Source organism: Eumetopias jubatus, unplaced genomic scaffold (genome assembly GCF_037043125.1).
Source record: "Eumetopias jubatus isolate StellerSeaLion01/CBP00866 unplaced genomic scaffold, mEumJub1_p1.0 scaffold_1, whole genome shotgun sequence".
In the NCBI taxonomy this organism is placed as follows: Eukaryota; Metazoa; Chordata; class Mammalia; order Carnivora; family Otariidae; genus Eumetopias; species Eumetopias jubatus.
This window is the reverse complement of record NW_028274807.1, coordinates 58983316-59011215: the sequence shown is the minus strand read 5'-3', so window position 1 is coordinate 59011215 and position 27900 is coordinate 58983316. Positions and strand designations below refer to the sequence as shown.

Sequence of the window (27900 nt, the reverse complement as noted above, 5' to 3'; positions counted from 1 at the left end):
AGGCGGCCGGCGCGCCGGCGCGCAGAGGGGGCGGGGTGAAAGGTCACAGCGCGGCGGCGGGTCTGGCTGGCGGCTGCGGCGGGCGGGAGTGGATTGCCCGGTGTGCACGTGTGGAGAAGCGGCGGCACAGCGCGGCGGCGGGAGACACCCCCGCCCCTTTCGGAGACGCAGGACTGCGCTTGACTCTCGCGGCCTCCGTCACCCGCTCAGCTCCCTGCCCTAGGCGGGGAGGCCGGCTTGTGGGGGTTGAGTGGCCCGAGCTGAGGGCGCGGAGAGCTCGGGGCGGCGACGACAACGGCGTTGATATCGGTGGTAACAACGGCCTCAGCAGGCAGGGAAGATGAAAGGGTGAGGAAGGGCAGCCGGGCAGTGCCGGGCCGGCGGGGAAGAGGGGCTGCGGGAGAGACTCCGGGCGAACACCCGGCGGAGGGAGATTTCTGGGCTTTTCTCTCTTCAACGGAGGGGGCGGATGCTCGGCGCGGGGCTGTTGGCGGGCTGAAGGGCCAGCAGAGGCAAGACCCGGGGAAGCCAGGATTTCGGCCCGGAGGACGAGTGTGGGTTGAACGGAGACTAGCAGCTGAGTGGGGCAACAGGGAAAAGCTCTTGTGAGGCGCCTTGGGTCTCCTACCCGGGAGCGGACGGCTGAGCCACCCCCGGCCCACCACTCCAACTGGAGTGGTCTGGTTGTCCTCTTCAGATCCATGCTCAGCCCTAGGACCTGCGGTCTTTGACACCTTTCAGTGTTATTTACACTTGGGAGCTGTGCAGAACCTTCTGGAGGGAGAAAGAATTAGAATAAAGAGCACGGAGATGAGTATTAAGAGCTAGTGACTCAACTGGATTTGGGTTGGGTCAGAGCGAGTGGAGGAGGGGGAGAGAGCGTGAGCTCTGTAGTCTTGGGGTGCCAAAATGTTTAAGGAAGTATTGTTGATCAGTAGGTGGAGCTATTGCTCCAGTAGTTTGCTGTTGCCCCTGTGCTGTGGGGGTGGGGGGTCCTTGATTACTACTACGAAGCTTTTTTCAGGTGATTAGCAAAATTAATATTTTTTCAGTTTCCTTTTTGGATAAAATTAGGGATTATTTTGGTTCAACTACTTCCATTTGGATATCGCCTTACTATTAAATTATATACTATTAAAATATTAATTACATAACACGGTGTTTTAAAATATTTCCTAAATTAGCCGTTTTGGAGCTCTCCTTTTATCAATGTGAAAAGCTTTCTGAGATGGCTGAATTTTTTTCTATTATAGCAAGTCAGTTAAAGAATTGTAACTGTGTTGAGTTACTGAAGACTTTCAAACTGTTCAGCCTTTTGAGGATGAAATAAAAGTCAGTCTTCAAAATAATCTTATGCTGCCTAAAACAAGTCTCTCGGTGTGTATGTGATTGGAGTCGAAGAGGTCCAGGAAGGGTTAATTGGCCTTAGGTCTGTACATGATTCCTTTCTCTGATTTTGCTTTAAATATTGGAAATTCATTCTAATGCTGAATTGTGTGTTTTACATTAAATTCAGAAATCGTGAAATTTTCATAGTACCTGCACTATATTAAACATCAAGTTCTGAAGTTCCAATCAGGATACTAATTGAGGTATGAGAAGTATTTGTAGCACTTAAATCATGATTTAGGAAGTTTAGTTATTTTATTTATGATCCAGTATAATTTGGTGAGATTTTTCTTTTCCCTTGAACATGGGTGCTTTCTTACTCGTTTATTCTTTTTTTTTTTTAAGGTTTTATTTACTTGATAGCACGAGCAGGGGGGAGAGGGAGAAACAGACTCCCTGCTGAGCAGGGAGCCCTGGGGGGCTGGATCCCAGGACCCTGGGACCATGACCCCAGACAAAGGCAGACGCTTAACGGACTGAGCCACCCAGGTGCCCCTCGTTTTTTATTCTTATCAGCACACAATACTTCTCATCTTGTTCTGTTAGAGTACTAAAAATGAGGCTGAATAGTTCCCGAGTTGAGGCTGCATGGATTCATAAAGGAGGACTTCCAAGAAATTATTCTGGGTGTTTAGATCCAAAATCTTTGGTCTAGCTCAGTCTTGCCTAGGGCGTAATGTTCTTTCTAATACCTAACTTGGCAATAGAAATGGGGTCAAACAGTGGTATTATTCACAATCTACCTTTAGTTAATACACTCATGAGGCATTATCTTTTTACTTAAAATGGTGATTTATGTGCAACAATGGTGATTTATTATTCTGGGGATGGTGGCAAATCCCCAGAAACGAGTAACTGGCCAAATTTAGAGGAAGTTTATAGTTACTAAATTTGTACCGCAAGCCAGCAACTATCTCCGAAATGAATAGTCTTTAAGTCTAGTTCCTGTCACTTATGATTGGAAACTTAAAGTTGTGTTCCTTTTTTTTTTATGATTTATTTATTTATTTATTTGACACAGAACTAGAGAGAGAGAGAAAGCACAAGCAGGGGGAGGGGCAGGCAGGCAGAGGGAGAAGCATGCTTCCTGCTGAGCAAGGAGCCAGATGTGGGGCTCAATTCCAGGACCCTGGGATCATGAGCGGAAGGCAGCCGCTTAACTGATTGAGCCACCCAGGCACCCCTTAAGTTGTGTTCCTAATGGTAAACTTTTAACATGATTTCACAGGAATAGTCCCTTTAACTTCCCATTTGAAGAACTACCAGGTAAGATGGGACTTCAAAACTTTTTCCATTTCTAAGTCTTATATTTAAGGCACAGAAAAAATGAAGGCAATAGACATTATTTAAGGTCCTTTAGTTCAAAGATTTGTGGAGATTCTAAGGTCCTTTAGTTCAAAGATTTGTATCACCATGCACAATGTGGTTAGCGTTATAGTCCTGACTCGATTTGGAAAGGCCTGTGAAAATGAAACCGTGGTCCTGATTATATATTTTTGTGTGAAATTTTATTTGCTAAGTGTTTTACTGTATATTGAGCTAACTGTATAAGTTGAATAGAGATACCTAAAATTAGAAACATGAAGATCTAACTATAAATCAATCTACTATTTAAATGTTTTATGTCGTTGCCTATATTGCCTATCATTTTCAAACTTTTAAAACTTACTTTATCTGATTTTCCTTCATATTTATACTTTGTTTTTGTTAGTAATAGCAGTAGGACATTCCATTGTGTTGGCATGTATTTGCCTTTCTTCCATAGTAAGTAAATTTCCAGTTTTTAATTACTGCATGTATTTATATGCATGGTCAAGAAACTTGAGGGTATATTACAAGATGTTATTTCCTGTGTACTGAAGCTGCTTGTTTTTATGGACCAGGGATGTTGTAGGTTGAATTTGTGGATGGTAAGCTGATAATTTTCATCTATTATTCTTCTCTAGGGAAGGTGATACTCAAGCAAGAAGTCACAGCCATGATTGAGATGGCAATATAACTAGTCAGTATAATAGAGAGTAAAACTGAATCCATATACCTTTGAATTGTAGCAAAAAGGTATAAATTAGTTCTAACAAAAGTGTCTTTAGCGGCGCCTGAGTGGCTCAGTCTGTTGAGCTTCTGGCTCTGGATCTCAGCTTGGGTTTTGATCTGGTTGGGAGTTCGGTACCATGTTGGGATCTACGCTGGGTGAGGAGCTTACTTAAAAAAAAAAAAAAGGCCTTAACAAAATATGAATACGTGCAAAGTAAAGATGGGGAAGTAGATAATAATATAATACAATATATAGAACAATGTAGTTTAAAATAGGAGATTCTGCAGTCAAAAGAATCTATGTTGAAATATGGTTACCTCTGACAGCATATGGACTCGGAAGGAACACAAGAGAGTTTTCTGAAGTGCTAGAAATATTCTCTATCTTTACTTTGGATATTGATTGCATAGGTGTATACATATGTAATAAAGTCAAGGAGCTATGAACAAGATTTGTGCTCTTTACCATACATATTCTATACTTCGGTAAAACAGGTGTTTTTTTTGTTTTTTAAGGTTGTATTGCTGTTTTTGTAGGGGGGACAGGCAGTGAGGCTGAAGGAGAATTCACGGACTTTTGTAAACCTCCAATTCATACTCCTCCTATGAAGCCAGTAATTTGTGGGATTTGGATTGAGATACTGTATTTTAAAATACTTTATAATATTCTCTTGCTTTGTTGAGACGAATTCACATAAAATATAACCTACCTGTGCCACAATTTTTTAGAAAGTCAATATAATGGTGTAACCAACATAAGGGAGAAATAAAAGTAAACTATAATAAGATATTTATTTCAATATGTAAATGATCAGGTACAAATACACCATAAATCATAAGATCAGATGTTTGTATCTGTCTGTAAATAAAATCATTATATAATTTAGAAAGTAGATCTGCTACCAATACAGATGTGTGCATTGGTGACTAATGCTGTGTTGCCATCACTGTTGTGATTTTTTTCCAAAAAATGCGCACAACTGTTGGTAAAGTTCTGAACAAAGAATAATCATGAATTTTGGGGTTGAAAAAGATTTTTAAAGGTTATCCATATAAAGCATTATCTTTCAAAGCCAGTGCTTTTGCCAGACCAAACTAATATCTACATTAAATTTCACTTTGCTTGGGGCGCCTGGGTGGCTCAGTTGTTAAGCATCTGCCTTCACCTCAGGTCATGATCCCAGAGTCCTGGGATCAAGCCCCGCATTGGGCTCCCTGCTCAGTGGGGGAAGCCTGCTTCTCCTCTCCCACTCCCCCTGCTTGTGTTCCCTCTCTCGCTTATGTCTCTCTCTGTCAAATAAAATTTAAAAAAAAAAAAAATTTCACTTTGCTTATGTTTTCCATTTTGGCCTGTGGAAATCCTTTTGACTTCTGATTTTCTCGTACACATATTAGCTATGGCTTCCAGCTTTGTGCCATATGAAAAAGATACAACTTCTCAATTATTTAAATGGTTGTCCTTTTTTTTTTTTCAAGGACAGCCTACAGAAACCATTAAAATACCAGGTGTAACCAATAGAAACTTCCCTTTCATCACAGAAATGAAAATTATGTATTATAGTTTAATAACTATAAAACTATTTAATTGTCCCATAGTGAACACTACTTTCTCTTGATTTGATCTCTTGCATCAGTTCCTATATACATTCATTGCCTAACTTATTGGAAAAATGTTAGTCCTGTCCTTTGCAATACAGTAATGACTAGCTACAGTAGGCTGTTGAGCAGTTGAAATGTGGCTTGTGTTACTGAGGAACTGAATTTTAATTAAAATTTTAATTTTAGAAACTGATACTCAAAGTCAGTTGTTGGACAATTTTCAAGTATGTTTAAAACAACCTGGATAGGTGAATCTATAAAGTTTGTGAAATGTGAATATAGATCAGTATTTCCAAGGAAAATTAGCATCTGAATTGAGACTTGCTGTGTAATACACGCTGGATTTTAAAAAGACTTGGTATGGGGGTGCCTGGCTGACTCAGAAGAGCACATGACTCTTGATCTCGGGGTTGTGAGTTAAGCCTCATGTTGCATGTAGACATTACCAAAAATAAGTAAATAAACTTCAAAAAGACTTAGTATAAAAAAAGACTTTTTTGAAAAGTGAAATTAATTTTTATTTTGGTTGCATGTTGAAATGATTTCATCTGTTTCTTTTTGCCTTGTTAATATAGATACTACAAATTCTAAAATTACTTATGTGACTCGAATTGTATTTTGGACAGTGCTGTGCTAGACCCTGAAAAAAAAAAGTTGGTGTAAAACATCTCTTTCCTTAGGATCCAGTTTTAGGTGGTGTTTCTAAATAGTAAATGTGCAGTTTGTGGGCCGGCAGATAGTGTGTGGCTGGTTATATACCTCTGTGATGAAGGATTCTGAGGCCACTCTTGGTTTTAGATTAAAATATTGTAATCCAGTCACCTTGTCTGCCATGATGGAGAAGGGATAATTGGAAGTATCCATTTGCCTCTCCTGAGCTAGCCTGACCTGTATTCTGCCTCTATCATTGCTGAAGCTGTTAATGGAAAACCTTGTTTTCCAAGTCCAGAGGCTTTTCTCAGTCCTCAATAGTGCTGCAGTGAATACTTGTTTATAAAACTACTTGACACACATCCTTATTTCTTTTGGATAATTCCCTAGAAGTGAATTTTTTGGATCAGAAGGTACTGGTATTTTTAAATCTCTGATATTTGTTGCCAGGTGACATCTAGAAAGATAGTAGCAATTCATTACTGCCAACAGTGTATGAGTGCCCTTTTCTTCTCCAAGGGCTGATGGGGAAGGGAAGGGACACTTGAAAAAACCTTAAGGAAATGAAGGAAGACATTATAGCTGTCATTTCAGCCATTGGTGGTATAAATTACCTTCTTCTGGAATGAGTGGCATACATTGAGCATTTGTAAACTGGTAGAAATAACAGTTTCTTTACAAGTTGGGTTTGAGGACATATTCACATAATAGCCTAACTCTAGTTTTACTTTGCTGATTAGATGATGAATTGTATTTCTCCCCCCCCTTTTTTGTTACTGTTAATTTGATTACTTAGTGAAGTTGGACATTTCCCACTTTTATTGGCCATTTGTATATGTTTGTAACTTACCTGTTACTTGTGTAACTTACCAGTTTTTAATTTGGATATTGAGGTGTGTTTTAACTTCAAATTGCAAAACAACCAAAGTTAATGTTCTTTAGAAAATGGGGTTGAGACGTTTGAATTAGTAAATATTGTCAGAGTGGTGCCAGTTTAGGACCCAGCTCATGAGAAAAAACTTTTTACAGATGGAACTTGTTATAAACTAGGTTAAGCAAGGAGAATTGTACTTAGGAGCATTTTAAAGATTTCTTATTTCTCTTTCCAGAAAACTGAAGTATATTTAAAGATATACTTGGATTACCTCCCTGCCTGTCCATGTAGATTATTATTCACAGCATAATTTATCTTTTTTTAAAGATCTTACATATTTATTTGAGAGAGAGCATGCACACAAGTTGGGGGAAGGACAGAGGGGGAGGGAGAGGGGCAAGCAGAAGCAGGGCTCAAACTCAGCATCCTGATGTGATCATGAGCCCAGCTGAAATCAAGAGTCGGACACTTAACAGACAGAGCCACCCAGACTCCCCAGCATAATTTATCTTCCTGAAGGAGACTCACTTTAACACAAAAAGCATTGAATTAAAAGCAGCCACAAATTTGTAGTTCAGGGTGCCACTAATAATAGTTAGCAGTAGGGTCACTAATAGTTTTTTTTTTTACCTCTGGGCCTTGGTTTCTTTAGAAAGAACAGCTTAAACCTGAACAGGAACAGCCAAAAGTTGAAATTCATGTGCCAGTTTTAATCTGTTGATAGTATTTAATCAATCAGTATTTAATCTGCTGATAGCTTTGATGAGTTCTCAGATTGCCAAACAAAAAAAAAAGTGATGTCATTGGTTATTAATATCTACCATGACTGCTGTGGCATGTGGGTCACATGTTTGCCATCCCTTGTCTCTTATTAGCTCTAACTTTTTATGATACCAAGAAACAAAACTTTGGAATCATATTTGAACTGTTCTCTTTTATGCTGCTTTCTTGATTTTGCTTTTGTGTCTGCCTTTTGAGACCTGCTCTCCCATCCTTCCTGCCTCATGGCCCTTTTACTTTTTATAGCTACCTAGTACATCTCCTCCAGGCAATAAATTCTCACTTAAACCTTACTATAGCTCTAGGAAAGCATCCATAATCTACTAATGTATCTATAGGTTTAATATCTTTAGTCTACTAATGAAGTAACATCGTACAGAGGTGAACCAAGAAGGAAAGAAAGTTTGGTGGGTTCTGGAATTTTTGAAATTTTATATGGCCAAAAAACAAGGTGGGAGAGAGAAGGCTAGACCAGGCCACAGCTAGGTGAAAAGGACTTTTTATGCAGTGCTATTCAAATTTCATTTGATAGGTTATGTGCAGCTTTTGAAAGATCTTAAGCATTAGAAGTAAAGTGATCAGATTTGTGTTTTCCAAAGATTATTCTCACTGCATTGTGATGGCTTTGTCTACTTGACTCTATTTTCCCCTTCATTAGGCTATTAGAATTTGTGTTAAAATGATGGTCTGAGGCATACTGCTTAGAGAAGGGGTATAGGAACAGATTATGAAGATATTTGGGGAGCAGAATTAACAGGGATTAAAATGGGATGTAAGAGTACATATAAAACTAGATTTTTATATTGGATGGGTGATGGGACTATTCATAAAAATAGAGGATAGAGGTAGCTGTTCTAACTTCCTGTGGAGGATGGTGAGTTCATTTTTCAATGTGTTGAGTGTGAGATTCCTGTAGAGATAACTAGTAAGCAGTTGGAAAATATGTGCTTGGATTCAGAGACTTGGAAGTAAAAGCAACATTTAGGTGGTAGTAAGGGAAAGGCCATAGCTGGGAAGGAGCTCTAATTGAACATATGGATGGCTGTGGAAAATTTTTTTCAAAGAATTACTTGATTATTTTTAGATTATAACCTTAAGTAGATTATATCTGGTGTGTGTTTAGCACTTGTACACAAGCAAATAATTGCTGAGATTTTTGCACACCTGATACTTGCACTGATACAGCTTGCAGAACTAATCCACCCATCATCACTTTTTTGATACCTGCTAAATCTCTACAACAGTGATAGTCACACAGGGTCACATCTCCCATCCCTGGTTAACTGGTAATGTCTGGAGGCATTTTGGGTTGTCACAGTGGGATCGGGCATTTAGTGGGTAGAGGCTAGAGATGATCCTAAATATCCTACAGTGCTCCAGAAAGCCCTTCACAAAGAATTATCCAGCCCAGAATATCAGGAGTACTAGGATTGAGAAACCCTAAAATCTAGACAAGATGAGAGACAGCCCATCAGTTAAATTAAGGGCCTAGAGATTGTTGAACTTATTGGAAGTAATTCATCAGTTTCTTGAAATATTTGAGGTCCTGCCCTAAGTCTTGTAGTTCAGTAGAAGAGATAAGATATAAAAATAAATGCTTACAACAGCACAGAGGTGCTGTGCCTTGGAAGGGTACAAACAGTATAATATAGTTCAGATGAGGTGGAAATCTCAGCAGGATGACAGTTTAAGGCCTCATGAACAATTAGTATTTAAGCTGTGCTTTGATAAATTCTCAGTGGACTTAACTTTTAAGTTGAAGGAATTTATACTTTAGAAGAATCACTCTTTCATGTAATTTACTTGAAGGCAAGAGTTTAGAACCAGATTACTGCTAGCTAAGAAAAAATTACCTGCCCTAAGCCCCTTGAAATTTTTTATGAAAGGACCATGGACATACTTAGATCCTTGCTAAAATACTTTTTTTTTTAAGTTTTATACAAATCACCTTTATCATTAGTACACCTTATGTAAATGTTCCCGGTTTTGTATTTCTCTCTCTCAATAACCTTGAGTAAAGATGATTCCTTTGAGGGGAGTCCTGTGTATGGCTGATCTTGAACTGTAATGGAAATTTGTAGACATAGGCCTGGTTCTGGCTTTATTGAGAAATGGCTGCATAACCATAGGTACATCTGTCTGGGTTTCAGCTCTATCATCTGAAAAGAAGAGGAATGGACCCAGTGGCTTCTAAGGTTCCTTCCAGATAAACAGTCTGCACAAGAAGTAACCAAGCAGTTAAAATTTTGTGAAAAGGTGTACTTAATACTCACATAAAATATAAATGGTTAGACTTTAAACTTTATACAGTATTTCATTTTCTCTTTTTGCAGTATAACTTCAGACTTTGTAGAGAAAGACATACTTTTGTGTAGTCATACCTCCATCTTGTGGCCCTTCAGAATATTGCCACTAAATTTTGTTTTTATAATTTTGGGCATAATTGACATTACCTTTAATAGCTAAAAACATTTGAGTGCTTATTATCTGATGTTGCTGTGTTAAATACTTAATAGGTGTTATTGTATCACAGTGCTTGTTTTAAGCCACAGGTGAAGGTTTTCTACCATATTCTAAGCACGAAGATGGTATGAGATTTGACTAACAGATTAATCTTGTGGTGCTGATATAAATAACTAATGGGCTGTATAAAGTAAGGGGCAAGTAGCCGTGTTCAGATCTAAGAACTTGGGTATACATGGGCACTTTTGCTATATCAGTTTTCCCGTTTTAGATCCTTATTCTAAAGTCTTTGGTATGAAGAAACATACCAAAGTTTGTTATAGATTGGAAAAACAAGAAAAAAATGACATGTCATATGAATTTACTTGAGCCAAGAGAATAGTTTCTTTAATTACTACTGTATTCAGTTTTTTATAGTTAGGGTTGTAAACTGGTGCCAAGATAAGATAAGTGAGTACAAAAAAAGAGCTGAAATGTAGGCTTTATGTAAAAGCTTCTGATTTAAATATTAGCAACCAACTTAAATTAAAAACAAGAAATTGTTGTGTCTAATATATGTAGCAGATTTGACTTTTAGTCCAGGAATTTGGGGCTTATCTACAGAGTAGAGGTCCTAAATTGATCAATTAAGATAGTTTATGTTGTTAAATTACACTGAAATGTGGGGCGCCCTCAAGGCTCAGTCATTTAAACATCTGACTCTTGATTTCGGTTCAGGTCATGACCTCAGGGTTGTGAGCTCAAGCCCCACGTAGGACTCCGCTCAGCGTGGAGTCTGCCTGGGATTCTCTCTCTCCCCCTGCTTGTGCGTGTTCTCTTTCTCTAAATAAGTAAGTAAATCTTTAAAAAAGAATAAATTACATTGAAATCTTAATCTGAAGTAAGTAAACAGTGTAGTGATTAACAACCAGGTTTCAAGAGTCAGGCTGATTTGAATTTGAGACTAGCTCTCAATACTAGCTATGTCACAAACATTAAAGCTATAGCATAATATACCGTGTCACTTACATAGGGAAAATGATTTAACATTTTATATGAAATCCTCTTCTCTATGCCCATCCTTAGCCTCTCTTTCCCTTACCAGAATTCTTGGAGATGGAAGTTTAATATATGCAGTGGGAAGTTTATTAATTTAGGTGGATGCCAAACTTGTGTGGTTAACTTAAGAAGCCTTAATCATTAAAGATTCCACAGTGGGATGTGGAAATCTGAGTTTTTAACTGGTAAAGTGATTCTGGTGTATAGGCAGGTTTGGAATCCATTCTTGGATTTTGTGACACTGCTTCTCTATAGACTTTTTCCCTAGTCTCTTGAAAATTGTTTCTTGGACTTCTTTGTGGGCTCCTGTTTGTTTACCCCTAAAATTCAAGTGTTTCTTTTAGTAGTTGTGTTTTAGATGTTCTAAAACACTATGATTTTCTTGGTAATGTGATCTATTCACATAATCAAAGGATATATATTATGCAGTATTTGTATTTCAGGAAATAACTCTCAAAGTGATGGGTTACAAAAGGGAATTCTTATGAGTTAAATTAATGTAAACTCTGGATGCATTCCCCCTACTATCTAATTGTTTTTATATACTTAATGCCAACATTGCTTCCAGTCACATTAGGTAGCATTTAAACTACGTTATATAAATAATTTTTTTATTTTTATTTTTGTTTATTTTTTTAAAGATTTATTTATTTGAGAGAGCGAGAATGAGAGAGAGAGAGAGTGTACATGAGAGGAGGGAGGGCCAGAGGGAGAAGCAGGCTCCTCACCGAGCAGGGAGCCTGATGCGGGACTTGATCCTGGGACTCCGGGATCATGACCTGAGCCGAAGGCAGTTGCTTAACCAACTGAGCCACCCAGGCACCCTAAATAATTTTTTTTTTAATGATCATTTTACCTAAAACGTGTTTGACAGTAGTTTTAATGGAAAAAAGTGTCAGGATATGTGGCCATTTATACCAAAGGCAAAGACTATGTAACAGGCTATCCTGAGATTGATGAATTTAGAGGAGGAAGTCTGTACCAGAACGGAAGGCTCACTCTTATCCAGCTCTTATTCAATTTCTTTTCTGCAAACTGAAGGCTTGGTACAGCTGGAAATTGAGGGGTTGTGGTTTGTTAAAGGTTTGAAATTCTTGCCTTTTACTGTTTTTTCAAATGGTCAAGAATAAGTCAGGCATCAAGTGCTTTCTACCATGAGTTTTAGTATCAAAAATAGCATGTCTTTGTTCTTTTTTAGTCAAAGTTGCTATAAAACTTAACATAAATGCAAAGTGCTACAGCTTTGTAGTTCCTTATGTAAATAAGTAATGTATGTTTATTTTTTGTTATGGAAATTTTCAAACACCTATAAAAGTAAATAGTGCATTGAGCCCTCAGTGCATTCAATTCCATTAGGTAGTATTAATTCTCATATTCTTTTGTCTTTGCCTGATCAATACTTTCCCATTTTTCCTTTTTTGCTGGAGTACTTCAAAGGAAATTCTTGAAGTACTATCTCATTCTATCTGTAAATAATACAGTATGAGTCTTTATCATGGAGACTTTAAAAAAAAAAGTAACTATAATACTGTTACACCTAATATCTTATGATCTGATGCCCAGTCTGTATTTGCTTTTTCTTATTTGTCTTATGTCTTTTTCAAGTTAAAATCCAAAAAGGTCCTCCACACATTTTAAGTGGCTGAAATGTCTCATCACCTCTTAATCTGACAGCTTCTCCTTTAAAAAAAAAAAAAACTTATTTTTTTTTTTTACATTTTATTAGAGAGATAGCGGGGGCGGGGGGGAAGCATGAGTTGGGGGGAGGGGCAGAAGGAGAGGGATAAGCAGGCTCCCCATTGAGCAGGGAGCCTGAAGCAGGGCTCAATCCTAGGACTCCGGGATCATGACCTGAGGCGAAGGCAGACGCTTAACTGACTGAGCCACACAGGCATCCCAACAAACTTACTTTAGAACAGTTTTATAGTTTTTAGATTTAATTTGTGAAGATGGTACAGAGAATTCCAGAGAATTTCTGCTATTAGTAATAGTTTACATTAGTATGGTACACTGTTAGAATGAAAAGGCAAGCCAAAAATTGGGTGAAAATAGTTGCAAATTATATATCTGATAAAGAATTTGTATCCAGAATATATAAAGAACTCCTTACGACTCAAAATAAGCAATCCAATATAAAAATGGGAATTCTTATTACTGTAAAAATTTTTGGTTTATTCTCAGGCCTAGACCATGGGCAAAAAACAGGCATTTTATCAAAGAAGATGGACAGTTGGCTAATAACCATCCAGAAGGATGCTCGGCATTATTAGTCATTAGAGAAGTGCACATCTAATGAGATTATCACTTCATACCACTAAAATGGCATAAATGGAAAGACAATAAAAAGTGTTGGTGAGGGGTACCTGGTGCCTCATTCTGGTTAAGCATCCAACTCTTGGTTTTGGCTCAGGTCATGATCTCAGGGTCTTGGGATTGAGCCCCACAGTGGTCTCCTCGCTCAGCAGGGAGTCTGCTTGAGATTCTCTCTCCCTCTGCCCCTCCCCCTGCTCTCTCATGCACACAGTTTCTCAAATAAATAAATAAATCTTTAAAAAAAAGTGTTGGTGAGGATGTAGAAAAACTAGAACCCTAATGCACTGTTGGTAGGAATGCAAATGGTTCAGCCACTTTGGACGGTTTAGCAATGTACTAGTTTTCCATTACTGGTATAACAAAATAATACAAAGTTAATTGCTTAAAAACAAATTATTACCTTAGTTCTTATGATCAAAAATCTGAAATGGGTTTTACTGAGTTAAAATCAAGGTGTTGGTAGGTATAGTGATTTTAAATAGTACCTCCCCCCCCCAAGAAAAATTCATGTCTACTTGGAACTTCAGCACATGACCTTATTTAGAAATAGGGTCTTTTCAGGGCACCTGGGTGGCTCAGTCAGTTAAGTGGCTCAGGTCATGATCCGAGGGTCCTGGGATCGAGCCATGCATTGGGCTTCCTGCTCAGTGGGGAGTCTACTTCTCCCTCTCCTTCTGCCCCTCCTCTCTCTCCTTTTCATGCTCTCTCAAATAAATAAAATCTTGAAAGAAAGAAAGAAATAGGGTCTTTGCAGATGTAATTAAGATGGTCATGCTAGGGGCACCTGGGTGGCTCAGTCATTGGGCGTCTGCCTTCAGCTCAGGTCGTGACCGCAGGGTCCTGGGATCGAGCCCCGCATCGGGCTCTCCGCTCTGTGGGAATCCTGCTTCTCCCTCTCCCACTCCCCCTGCTTGTGTTCCCTCTCTCGCTCTATGTCTCTCTCTGTCAAATAAATAAATAACATCTTTAAAAAAAAAAAGATCATGCTCGATCAGAGGGCTTTAAATCCAATAACTAATGTCTTTATAGGAAGAGGAAAGGGGGTACACACATCAGAACGCTAAGTGAAGATGGAGGCAGACATTAGACTTGTTATTGCCTCAAGCCAAGAAATATCTGAGGCCACCAGGAGCTGGCAGAGGCAAGGAAGGATTCTACTCCAGATTCAGAGAGCATGGCCCTGCTGACCTGATTTTGAACTTCCAGCCTCCAGAGAATAAATTTCTCTTTTAAGCCACTCAGTGGTAATTCCTTAAAGCAGCACTAGGAAACTAATACAACAAGATTATGTTTCTTCTAGAGGTTCTAGATGAGAATTGTTTCCTTGCCTTTTCAGCTTCTCTAAGGCCACGTGTATTCCTTGTTTCGTAGTCCTTAATCTTCAAAGCTTGCAGCGTAGCATCTTAAATCTCTCGTTTCTGCTTCTTTTGTCCTATTCTCTTCTCTGATCCTTAAGGACCTCTTTGATTACATTGGGCCCACCCAGATAGTCCTGGTTAATCTTCCCATCTCAAGGTCTTAATCATATCTTGCAAAGTGCATTTTCCATGTAAAATAATGTATTAAAGATTCTTGGGATTGGAACATGGACGTCCTTTGGGGCCATTATTCTACCTACGAAAGGTGGTTTCTTTAAAACGCATATTTGCCACAACCCAGCACTCCCACTCCTAGGTATCTACCAGGGAAAACTAAAGCTTACGTCCACACGCAGACTTATATGCAATATTCATAACATTATTTATAATGGCCACGAATATAATACTGTCAAAATGCCCGTCAGTTGGTGAGTGGATAAATAAAATGTGGTATATCCTTACAGTGGAATATTGTTCAACTGCTGACACATTACATCATGGATGAACCTCAGAAACATCATGCTGCATGAAAGAAGTGTAGTAGTACAAAAGATCACATTTATTCTATATATGAAATGTCCAGAAAAAGCAGATATATAGAAAGTAGATTTAGTGGCTGACTTTGGGTAGGAAAAGGTATTTACTTTAGATTTGCACAAGGGATTTTTGGGGTATGATGTGAATGTTCTAAGGCTGAATTGAGGTGATGGTTGTACAACTCTGTAAATAGTCTAAAAGTCATTGAATTATACATTTAAATGAATTTTACGGTGTATAATTATACCATAAGGCTATTTAAGAGAAAAATAAATGAAATGTAAAAAGTGGGAAGGGGCCTCAGATTATTTGCAATATACTAGCTTACAAAGGACATGTATCCATAATACACTTACAACCCAGTTAGAGAACCCTGTTTGTTTTAAATGGGCAAAATATTTGAATAGCCCTTTTACCAAAGAAGTTATATGAAGGCAGAGAAATAAAGGAAAGCATGCTCAACATCATTTATTTAGGGACGTGCAAATTAAAACCACAATGAATTGTCATTACACGCCTGTTAGAATGGCATAAATTTTTAAAGGTTGACAGTGCCAAATGCTGAATGCAAAACAACTGGAACTCTCATATATTTATGGCCCAGCATTACTTCTTTTAAGAGAAATCTTAAACACTTAGGTTCACACAAGAACCTGTAGAGAAATGTGTATGTAGACCCAAATGCCTTTCAACAAAAGGATAAACTGTGGTATATCCATACTATGGAATACTACTCGGCAATAACAAGGAAAGAACTGTTGATACAACAGTGTGGTAAATCTCAAAGGCATTATGTTGAATGAAGGAAGCCAAGCAAATGGCTATGTATTATGTGATTCCATTTATGTGACATTCTTGAAAAAGCAAAGATACGGGGAACAGAAAACATTAATGGTTGCCTGGGAGTGTTGTTAGAGTTGAAACTCTATGGAGGGTCATGAGGGAGATTTTTGGGGTGATGGAACCATTCTGTATCTTGATCTAAATCTTGATAGTTATCGTTACACGTTTGTCAAAACTCAGAACTATACACTAAGAAAAGTGTATTTTATTTTATGTAAACTTTTAAACATTTTTTTAAAAGCTAAGAGTGAAAATTGATCCCCCAGAAAAGGCTTGGAAATAAAGGAACAACTAAGAGTACATATAGAAAATTTGAAAGCTGGTGGACTTGAATAGACTATATCAATAATTATATTAAGTCTGGACAGACCAAATGCTCCAGTTGTCAGTGCTTGCTTTGGCAGCATATATACTAAAATTGGAATGACACAGAGAAGATTAGCATGACTCAATGTGATGACAATTTTCCCCCTTACTCTATCATGCTATTTTATTTTTTTATTTTTATTTTGAAGATTTCACTCATTCACTCATTCATTTAAGATAGAGAGCCCGTGTGCCTCTGGAGGGTCAGAGGGGATGGGGGGTTAGGGCTAAGGAGACTGCACTGAGCGCGAGTCCAAAAGCAGGACTCATCCCACGACTCTGAGATCCTGACCTGAGCCAAAACCAAATCAAGAGTCATTCACTCAACTGACTGAGCCACCCAGGCGCCCCTCGTGGTATTTTAATAAAGAAAAGTAATACCTGCACATTGCATACTATTTAGAATAAAGAATTGTGTAATTTAAAAAATACGTTGTCAGATTAGAGGAACAGGACTTAAGTATATGCTGTTTACAAAAGACACTTTAAATTACAAGGACATAGAAGAGTTGAAAGTAATAGATGGTAAAAGATACATGTGCAGCATTGAGTAGAAAAAAACGGTATGTATTGAACAAAGTAGATTTTGAGACGGAATATTACAGCAAAAAGGACATTTCAAAAGGATAAAAGGACCAATTCATCAACTTATAACAGTCCCAAATAGTTACGCTCTTAATATAACTTGGAAATACCTGAAGCAAACATTGACAAAACTGAAGAGTAAGAAGGAACACTTCCAAACTTTGTTCAAGGCCAAACATAATCCTGATTGATAAGAAAGCCTGTCAGGAATATTACAAAGAAAAACAGATTTCTCAGAATAATCTTTCTTGAGGTATCATTTTAAATAAAGGAGGTAAGAGAGTAACTTGCAGTCAAGGATGGGAAGGCTATCAACAGAGAAAGCTGCAGGTGAAGCAGATTTGGGGGAAGGGGATCGGAGATCTAGTTTTGGGTATGTTTAATTTGAATTGTCTACTACATATGCTTTGGAGTTTAGGAGTGATGTCTAAGCTAGAGACAGATTTCGAAGATGGCAGCATTAAAGTGGTAAGATTATCTTGAGGTCAACCACGAGAATAAGTGTAGCTAGAGAAGACAGCCGAGTACCATCTTTATGTGCAAGCCCCTCATAAAATTGGTGTTCTCCCACTCCAATCTCAGCTTCCACATTTACACAAAGTACACCTTTTTTTTTTTTTGTAGTTTTATGGTTTTATTAACACGAATGCAATGTGTGTATAAGCTGTCTACATTTTCTTCAGTGCAGCCTGGCATTGGGATTGGTAGCTCTGATGGCCAGCTGACTGCTCTTTCCACAATGGCTTTGTGGTTCTTTGTGGAGGAGACATTGTGAACAGTCTCTGCACAGCAGAGAGCCTTCTTCTCCCTGCTTGTGCTCTGTCAAATAAATAAAATCTTAAAAAAAAAATTTCATTTCTTGCCTTCCCACAAAACAAACTCTTAGTCACCCTTCACATCTGTTCCCAGGAGCACTTTCACTCTAGTATTATTTTTGTACTTTGTGTGCATGTGCTCTTACTAAGACATTGTATTTTATATATGTTATGTATAATATATTTATATACACATATGTGAATATGTGTAATAAATATACACACTCAGACACTGTATTTCCTAGTAGGTATAAACTCCTTTGCATTCCAGGTGTTAGCAAATAGGTGTTCAAATATTTATTGAAATACCTGATTTATGCTTTGAATAGGCAACTGTTATGTTCATAAGAACTTTAGAAAATTATAGATTCACAGAACTCTTGGACACTATTTAATTTTCTAATGGAGATTTTGGAATTCCTAGGGTTTTTTTGGAATTCCTTTTTTTTAATTAATTAATTTATTTATTTGACAGAGAGCGAGAGCAGGAACACAAGCAGGGGGAGTGGGAGAGGGAGAAGCAGGCTTCCCACGGAACAGGGAGCCTGACGCAGGACTCGATCCCAGGACCCTGGGATCATGACCTGAGCCAAAGGCAGACGCTTAACGACTGAGCCACCCAGGCGCCCTGGAATTCCTTTTGACTTACTTTAAAAGTTCTTTTAACTTCTAAAAGCTTGTTGGTTGTTTACAATCATGTTCTCATTTTCTTGACATTTCTGTATAGCACTCTGTTTATACCTTTGATACTACATGTTCTTTGCTAAATTATATTTACAAGTTGCTATTACTCTGATATACTTAGAATATCCACATTTTAAAATAATTCAGAGCTAAGTGATCAAGATCACAGAAATATTCCATTTCAATCAGACATATCATGTTCGTGAAAGTTAAACTGTATTTAAGGTAAATTTTGTTGACAAAGTTATGTTTAATAGAGATTTCTTAAACAGCTACCGAAGAATATTCATAGTATCCCAATTCTGTTTTGAAATATGTATGTGTGTGTATATATATATATATATATATATGCATAGAAAAATATAGGAAGACTATATACATCAAACTTATTTCTGGTAATAGTCTTGTAGAATATTTTCACTTCCTAAGTCATTTCTATGGTGATGGGCTTTTTTTCAAATTAAGACGTATTTTTTTTTTAATTGAGCAGGGAAAGATTAAGCTGCCTATTCCCTAATGATGTAATGCAATGTTCTGTATTTAGGCTTGATCTACCTACTCTAATGGAAACTTTTAGTAGTTAATTTTTATTAGATTTAATCTAGCACATTGAGCCATAACCACCTTTTCCTTCTGTATGAAGTTAAGAAATACCTGGTTATTATCCTTTTAAAAATTATAAAGATACTTGAAGCCTGGCAATTACCTAGAAATCATTTTTTTAAGTGTTTATTTATTTTTAAGTAATCTCTGCACCCAGTGTGGGGCTCAAACTCGAGATAAAGAGTTGCATGCTCTTCCAACTGAGCCAGCGAGGCGCCACACCTGGAAATCATTCTTTAAACTTTTTAAAAACTCATGTTCTTTCACTTAAAATTTAGAAGCTTGACTTCCTAGGTTAAGTTTTTCTTTATTGTTGTTTATGATTAGATTTCATAATGTAGTTTTTCAATGACTTAAAATACAGCATCTTGACTCTTTTTTAATTGCAGTGGATAATTTTTAAATACTGTGCTCTAAATATCAATAAATGCCATATATTTAAAATATGTTACTGTACCAAATTTGAAATGCTGTACTCAGTTAAAGAGTAGCATTATGCTAAGTGAAATAAACCAGACAAAGACAAACACTGCATGGTATCACTTATATGTGAAATCTAAAAATAAAAAAGTCAAACTCATAGAAACAGAGTAGATAAGTGGTTGCCAGGGTGCGGGGAATAGGGAGAAGTTGGTAAAAAGGTACAAATTTTCAGCTGTAAAATGAATAAGGTCTGAGGATCTAATGCATATAATTGAAAATTGCTGAGAGAGTAGAACATAAGTGTTCTTACAAAAAAATGCGAGGTGATATATTAATTAAATGGTAGAAATCCTTTTTCTAAAGAAAAGAACACAGTGTAGGGCGCCTGGGTGGCTCAGTTGGTTAAGCGACTGCCTTCGGCCCAGGTCATGATCCTGGAGTCCTGGGATCAAGTTCCGCATCGGGCTCCCTGCTCAGCAGGGAGTCTGCTTCTCCCTCTGACCCTCTTCCCTCTTGTGCTCTCTATCTCTCATTCTCTCTCTCTCTCAAATAAATAAATAAAATCTTAAAAAAAAAAGAACACAGTGTAGGTGAGATGTGATCCCTGTATTTTTTTTTTGTTTTCAAGATTTATTTATTTCAGAGGGGTGGAGGGGCCAAAGGAAAGGGAGAGACTCTTTAGGTGGACTCTGCGCTGAGCAGAGAGCTTGACGCAGGGCTTGATCTCATGACCCTGAAATATCGACCTGACAGAAACCAAGAGTCAGACGCTTAACCACGCTTAACCAACTCTGCCACCCAGGCACCCCATGTTCCCTGTATTTTACGGTATAACTGTATCTGCTAATAAAAGGTCTGTGAGTGGTAGATGGTGGGTAAATGAGCCTAAGTAGGTATTAATCAGAAAAAAGTTTTGGGTAAAATGTTATTTACTTCAGCCTTAAAGAAGAGAAAGCCAGGGTCTGCTTTAATAAATAGAGGAGTTCTGTGAATGAGATAAAACCTAGTTAAAGCGGACCTGAATCTCACAAAAAGAATTCATTTTAGTTGTGAAATACTTAGGAGAGGCTGTATTTACCCATATTTACTTAATGTGTCTGGAAATTGGAAGAAAATATAACAAATATTTTTTACAATGATGTTTGCATCTTAAGAATTTGTGTGGCTACTAAGAAACTGTGCTCAGATTTTAAGAAAATATACAAGATATGCAAGGGTGGTTGGTCACAGTAAGTAGTAAAAAACAGCATAAAAATAAAATAATTGAGGGAGGTAGGCTAAAGTTCCAAATGAGCATTATGGTCTATATTCTATTTTCTAATAATCTAAATTATAACATTTCAGAGAATATTTTTTTTAAAATTACCCACCATTCTTATTATTATTTTAAAGATTGTATATTTAAGTAATCTCTTCACCCAACATGGGGCTCAAACTTAAAACCCTGAGATTAAGAATCTCATGTTCTACTGAACTGAGCCAGCCAGGTGCTAACCACAATTCTGATCACACATTTTTTATATATGGTTTACAGCATTTTTTCTATATATTAAGAAAAGCTATTTTATATATTTATGTATTACATATGTATATTGAGAATGTGTTTCCCCCACACACACACAAACAATGTATCAGTGTTTCTGTGCTAATAATATAAATGTGTCATGCATGCTTTATTTAACCAGTTCCCTATTGGGGACACTTAGGTTTTTCCTTTTTACCATTATAAAAGTGTGATGATTAACATTCTCATTAGTCATTTCTCCAACAGGGTTTTTTCGTTTTGTTTTGTTTTGTTTTTAAGATCTTACTTATTTGGGGCTCCTGGGTGGCTCAGTCGTTAAGCGTCTGCCTTTGGCTCAGGTCATGATCCCACAGTCCTGGGATGGAGCCCCACATTGGGCTCTCTGCTCAGCGGGAAGCCTGCTTCTCCCTCTCCCATTCCCCCTGCTTGTGTTCCCTCTCTCGCTGTGTCTCTGTCAAATAAATAAAATCTTTAAAAAAAAAATCTTATATTTGCAGAGAGAGAGCACAAGCAGAGGGAGTGGCAGCAGAGCAGGCAGAGGGAGAAGCAGACTCCCTGCTGAGCAAGGAGCCCGATGTGGGACTGGAGCCCGATGTGGGACTTGATCCCAGGAGCCTGGGATCAGGACCTGAGCCAAAGGCAGATGCTTAACCAGCTGAGCCTCCCAGGAGTCCCTCCAACAGTTTTCAAAACCTATATGCATATGATGTAAATGATTAATTAGGGTGTGTTGTTTGCATTTCCCTGCTATTGACTAATGCCATTGTTATCTGGAACTAGCACCTAGCACCCAGTGAGTAGGACCCCCATTTTCTAAGTACTTGGATGGCATCAGGTTATTTTATTTTTCAACTCACTTTTATTTTGATTTGATCTTTAAAGGATTTTGTCATCTACTGTTGTGATTTTTAAGAAGACCAATAATGTATGTAAGCAACTCTACTAATGATAGTGCTAGTGGTATTCAGATTTGTCCTTCAGTTTATGGTAGTGATATTGACTTGAGCTATTAAAAAATCCTTTTGTTGACTGTCTAGAGGCAACACAGCTTTGTTACTGTGAGTCTGAATCTTTTTAGCCTTAAATTCCTTTTCCCATGGAACCGATTGTTTTGATTACATATATTATTTTAGAAATACTACTGTTGGGTTCTTGATAAGTAGTTTTCAGACACCCTTCCCAGGTGGATTCCTTTGTTTCATTTCCAGAGATTCTGCCTCTGAAAGTAGGGTGAGGTCCAGGAATCTGGATTTCGAATACCACCCCATATGACTGTTGTGGGTTGTTCCTAGCTCAGTTAATAGAATATACATAACTTTTGCCTATTTGGATTATTTTTTCAGAATAAACTTCTAGAGTAGGATTACTTCCATAAAGGAGATGGACCTTCAGGCTTTTTGATAGGTAGTACTAGATTGTCTTCCAGAGATAGTGTCTGTTTACATTTTTGCCATTCCCATTTGCCGCCCCTTTGCCAACATTTGGTATCATCAGTCCTTTTGATCAGTAATAGATGTCTAAATTTTTCTGAACTGTAAATTACAAGAAATTTTTGGCATTTATATAGAATATTAGTTTGCCCTTCTTAGTAATTGTCGTTTACTGTATTTATCTCTAAATATATACAGTTGTATGAAAGCTACAGATTGAATCTGGAATGGCTGGCAGAATCTTCTTATAAATGGTAGTCTTTCTAGGAGTATAAAGTCACTATGAAAGGTTAGATTTATCAGTCATGTAAGAAAGACTTGGTACTCTTCTAAATATGTTCATCTTAACAAATGAAGCTGATTATATTTTATTGAGTACATTTTGGTTTGTTCCAGTAGCCGGATCGAGCTGGGAGATGTGACACCACACAATATTAAACAGTTGAAGAGATTAAACCAGGTCATCTTTCCAGTCAGCTACAATGACAAGTTCTACAAGGATGTGCTGGAGGTTGGCGAGCTAGCAAAACTTGGTATAATACGGTTTTTCTTCCCCCCCTTCATTTGTTTGTTGGTGTTCTTGACCCTAGTTTTTGATATTAGAGCAGAGTTAACTAATTTAATCCCCTTGTTTTACAAGTGAGGAAACGGGGGTGATTCAGGTTCTGAGAAAAATCTCAGAAAAACCAAGACAGTATTTGAATTTTAAAAGGAAATGCTAAATATCTTCTCTAATTCAGTGTGTGCCTATGTTTTCACATATTTGTATTTACTCTAGAAGAGATTTAAATCCCTAAAAAGAAGTAGGAAATTTTTGAAGCTATTGATATTCATAGTAGCTGATAAAATGTATTGCCAATAGCAATAATTTAGTTCTTACAGAGGGGGAGGAAGATTGAATAAAATGTGTTATTCTGTCTTTGAGCTTTATATTTTTATATTTCCCATGGCAGCCTATTTCAATGATATTGCAGTAGGTGCAGTATGCTGTAGGGTGGATCATTCACAGAATCAGAAGAGACTTTACATCATGACACTAGGATGTCTGGCACCATACCGAAGGCTAGGAATAGGTAAAATTATTTGTGTTTTTTTATTTGTTTAAAGAAGCATAAATACATCGTTACTGTTTCTGACCTAGTGAGTCAAACCATTTCTTTTGGGAATATTGGGAAAGAGTTACTGAAATATATAAGGTGGAAAATAACTTTATTAACATATTTCAACTGGAAACCCTATGTAGATTTGTTATCAATGTCCCTTTTGCTTTTTCTGTTCCTTTTACATGGAAGGGCTTATATATAAAGGTTGCTTTTCTGCTATGAGTTTTAAACTTATGTAGATAATATAGGGAAAGAACAAAATTTTCAAAAATCAGGTTGTCTTGTGTTTACCTCAAATTCTAGTAGGATGCAATAAGTGTTAAGATGGCAGTTAGATGTGTAATGTAAAGATTGATTTTTATGAAATTACTTATTTGTTCTTTGTCTTGTTAATAGGAACTAAAATGTTAAATCATGTCTTAAACATCTGTGAAAAAGATGGCACTTTTGACAACATCTATCTGTAAGTGAAATGATATTTAATGTACTTATCTAAAGAATTTAATAGATTGGCTATAGAAATCTTTACTAGGAACTTTAAAATCTGGTTACTTACTTCATTGTCTTTTGGAAAAACCATGGAAGTAGTGGTTATGAAGTTTTGTTTTGTTTCAATAATAAATAAGGAATCTGAGATAAAACATTCTCATTTTGCTTTATTATGTTGGGGTGGGAGCTCCAAAGTCACAGAGATTAAACCAAGATTAAAACTCAAGTCTTCAGAATTGAAGAATTTGTAACATTAATACTACTTTTCTCATGCTCTCTGTTCTCTGGGTTTTGTTTAAGGTTCTCAGTGATATGTTCATTAGTAGTAGAGTTTAATAATCAAAATCAGAGAGTACCTAGCTGATATTAATATAGTATTAATATTCTAGATTTCAGATTAAGAGCCAAGGTTAGATCGCAACTATGGATTTTTTATAATATGGGAGATTATTCTCATTTTAACATTGGCAGTGGGAGAGATTAAATTATATAATGCTATTTTGAAGAGTAATTGAGAAAGCTCAAATTATTTATTTCAAAATATAGCATGTTTTTTATAAATCAGATATATTCAGGCATTTAGACCCCAGTTATGTTATTTTTCTTTTTTCTTTTTCTTTTTTTTTTCCTGCATGTGTTAATATGGCTTTGAATCATTCCTGTGGTTATTTACCCATTTTTAATTACTGGAATCTTTTCTCCCCTTGCAGTGAAAAATATTATGCTAGCAAGGGTACTTTGCCCTTTGTTGATTGTAAGAGCAAACACTATTTCTCAGCCTCCTAACCTCAGCCAGCTGTCTTGCAAATGTAATAGTTAGGTTTTTCTGAGAGGAATACCTAATCTTTGTTGATTGTTAGTAATTATGAGGAGAATCTAACAATTGTGTGCAGTATTCCAGCTCTGACCACTTTGAAACTATTTGTGGAGAATACACAAAAGCTAATGAAATCTTTTTTTTTTTTCCTGATACTCTCCTGTGTCTCAGGCATGTCCAGATCAGCAATGAGTCGGCAATTGACTTCTACAGGAAGTTTGGCTTTGAGATTATTGAGACAAAGAAGAACTACTATAAGAGGATAGAGCCAGCAGATGCTCATGTGTTGCAGAAAAACCTCAAAGTCCCTTCTGGCCAGAATGCAGATGTGCAAAAGACAGACAACTGAACAAATTAGAAATGAACTTTCTTGCACTTGCTTGTCGCCAAATAAAAGAGAGGCCCATTGATTTCCCCCCCTCTTTCTTTTCCCCCTCCCTTCTTGTTCTTGTTTGTCCTCCTTTCTTTCTTTTTCTTTCCTCTAAAAAAGGTTTAATACTTCCAAGGACTTTAAAATTAATCATGTTTGGATTGTTTTAGTTCTCTTATTTTTGTGAGGTGGTTTGATTGTAGGAAGGAGGAGGTATAGGTCTGTTTGGTTTCACAGTTAAGATATATATGGTCCCAAAAATTTGGGTGTCAGTGTCAGTTTTTTTTTTAACGTCCTGCTTTCACATTGAAGGGCAGAGCCTACAAAATGTTGTATATATCAAAAGACAAAAAAACAGCAGCAATATCTTGTTCTCTAATTCAAAGACAAGTGTAGTGTGTTTGTGGTACTTTGGGTTTTTCAAGACTGTGGGATACTAATCCCTAGACATTGCCTTCACTCCACCTTTTGTCCTTCTGAGTGTTGTCTCAGGAGCTGGACCATTGTTATCCTTGTAAGAAGTACTAAGCTTATTTTGTTTTTTTAAGCAGTTATTTCTTTCTTCCTTGCTGAGGGTGGGTGGGACAGTTTGGGTAGGTAGTGTTTTACTTTGGTCTCAGTATTTGAGTTAAACTGCTTTTTGCTAATGAGTGGACTGGTTGTTAGCAGGTTTATTTTTCCTGCTGTTGATTGTTATTAGTGGCATTAACTTTTAGAGTGTGGCTGGTGAGATTAATTTTTTTTAATATCCCAGCTAGAGATAATGGCCTTTAACTGACCTAAAGAGGTTTGTTGTGATTTACTTTTTTTTTCCTGTCCTTTTTCTTCAGTAAACCCACAATAGTTAGTCTAACCTTAAAAATGGGAGTTGATGTCCTTATAGGTCAATACCCCTAAAGATAAACCTGAAGCAGGTATTGTCTCTTGGACATACTAAAAAACACCTAAAAGGAAGCTTAGGTGGACTCGTGGCACAATAAATGCATTTAATGTCAGCTAATGTAGACTGTCAAAAGCGTGGCCACGGAGCGTTTGATTATATAAGGAAGAATATCTAGACAGTATTTTTGAGAATAACATAGCTGTGCTACTGCTTATCTGTTGGAGAACATCCCAGATTTGCTTATTTTCTGTGCCTGTGATAATGAGCTTAAGGATTTGGGGGAGGGGGAATTGTTAAACATATTGCTTCCATATTTGGAAAAGTAGAAGTTCAGAAGTGTTAATAACGTAAACGTCACTGTGACCTCCTCTACTGATGGGACTGGTTTATGCCAGATCATTTTCTGGCACATAGGGAGTGGCTTGGACTGGTTGATAACTTTTTGTAAGATAGGAGACTTCTGAAATTTTCATGTTTTCCTCCATAGCCCCTTATCCAATATTTAAAATTTTCTAGATTGCCAATACTAGTGGCCCATGAAGTGTTCTCATTAGACTTTAAAACATGCACGGGGCTTGAATTTTCTTGTCATTTGACTTTAAAAGGAAGTTTGATTCATAATATTTATCCTCATGTAAATTCTGGTAATAGAAATCTCATCTCTCCAAATACGTTAAATGACAAAATTATTTTACACAATGTTTATGCACATTTTATAATCTTTTTTGAGAATGTGAAAGTACAAAGTACAGTAGACTTCAGCGGTCTTAATTGAGTGCCAAGAGTAATACAGGAAAAGGAAGATAGTTGAATGAGTTTATAGGATTTGAATCTTAAGATAGTAAAAATGTAGAAAGACCATGCTGGTTTCTTGGGTATCAGTTTCTACAGCAGTCCAAATATAAGCTTAGAAAAAAAGTTAGCATTAAGCACCTTTACCTTCATGGATAAGCTTCAGCTTGCTCTTGCCAAGAGAAGAGTGCTTGAGTTACAGAAGGCATACTTAGTTTGAAGAATTCAGCCTTTTTGTAAACTTCCAGGTATCAGAATAGATTTTGATATATAAATGAGTTTTCTGAGATGACACTGCCTCTATTTCTATAACCATTTCACCAGGACTATCTAATCAGTCCTATGAATGTATCCCTAAATGTGGTTATTGAAAACTGAATAGCTGCCTCATGACAATTAAGTACATGTTATTTAAGGAGGGGAAAAAAATTAAATTTTGAATTGAGTATGTAGGCTCCCTATCGTTATAGTTTCTTTTTCCACAGTAGACAATGACTTTACCTAAACTGTGTGTTTGAAAAGGTTTGTCGTACATCAGACTTGTTTGGAAAGGGTTAATTGTCCTACATCAAACTTGTATTAAGTAATTCCATCCATTTAAGGAAGAGGAGGATGTAGAAGCTGGGCACTAGTTCACATGCCTGTGAGTCAGTAAAGACTCAATGTCCCATGTTGAGTTGGTTATTTTGGAACATAAAAATTGTTGAGGTAAGTAAAACAATTAACTGGAAGTTCAGAGGATATATCCATCATATTTTTTAGGACAGATAGTTTTTACTATGGGACAAATAGGTAAAAATTATCCTTATGGTAATTACATTTAGGTTCTAAAGAAAAGAATCTCCAGAGAAATCTATGCAATATATAATTTGTCCAGACTAGTTTTCATTTGGGGAAAGAAGTTCTAAAATATCCCCAAAGCAGTTTACTCATCAATTGAAAGTCCTCCAAAAATAGAACTATTGGGAAACCGTGGTTTGTGGGGTGGAAAAGAAAAGCTCCCTCAGTTTTTTGGAGGGAATAACTTTAAAAATACTTAAATGGCTAAGTTTACTTGGTGCGGTTAAAAATTAAACTTGTTGATTTTAACATTGCTGTTACATCTGAAATAAACTTATGTGATGTTCTGGTAGTAA

At 37.1% G+C, this 27900-nt stretch overlaps 1 protein-coding gene and 1 non-coding gene across 3 annotated transcripts; both read left to right on the top strand.

Moving 5' to 3' along the window:
* Positions 1-41: 41 nt before the first annotated feature.
* Positions 42-27900, top strand: NAA50 (N-alpha-acetyltransferase 50, NatE catalytic subunit). 2 transcript variants are annotated; one of them, XM_028110638.2, is made up of 5 exons: positions 42-348; positions 22710-22843; positions 23264-23383; positions 23810-23876; positions 24891-27900. In XM_028110638.2, exons 1-5 carry the CDS (start codon positions 341-343, stop codon positions 25066-25068), a joined length of 507 nt encoding a protein of 168 aa, XP_027966439.1. In that variant the 5' UTR covers positions 42-340; the 3' UTR covers positions 25069-27900. The 2 variants fall into 2 exon arrangements, with proteins under 2 accessions (XP_027966439.1, XP_027966438.1); XM_028110637.2 differs by having other exon boundaries at positions 22707-22843.
* Positions 16268-16370, top strand: LOC114214849 (U6 spliceosomal RNA). The gene has a single exon (XR_003610493.1). It is a non-coding gene; the product is annotated as a U6 spliceosomal RNA (small nuclear RNA).

Coding starts and splice junctions, on each gene's coding strand:
- NAA50 (XM_028110637.2), top strand. Junction 22,844..23,263: donor TGGCGAGCTAGCAAAACTTG/GTATAATACGGT, acceptor TTCCCATGGCAG/CCTATTTCAATGATATTGCA. Junction 23,877..24,890: donor ACTTTTGACAACATCTATCT/GTAAGTGAAATG, acceptor CCTGTGTCTCAG/GCATGTCCAGATCAGCAATG.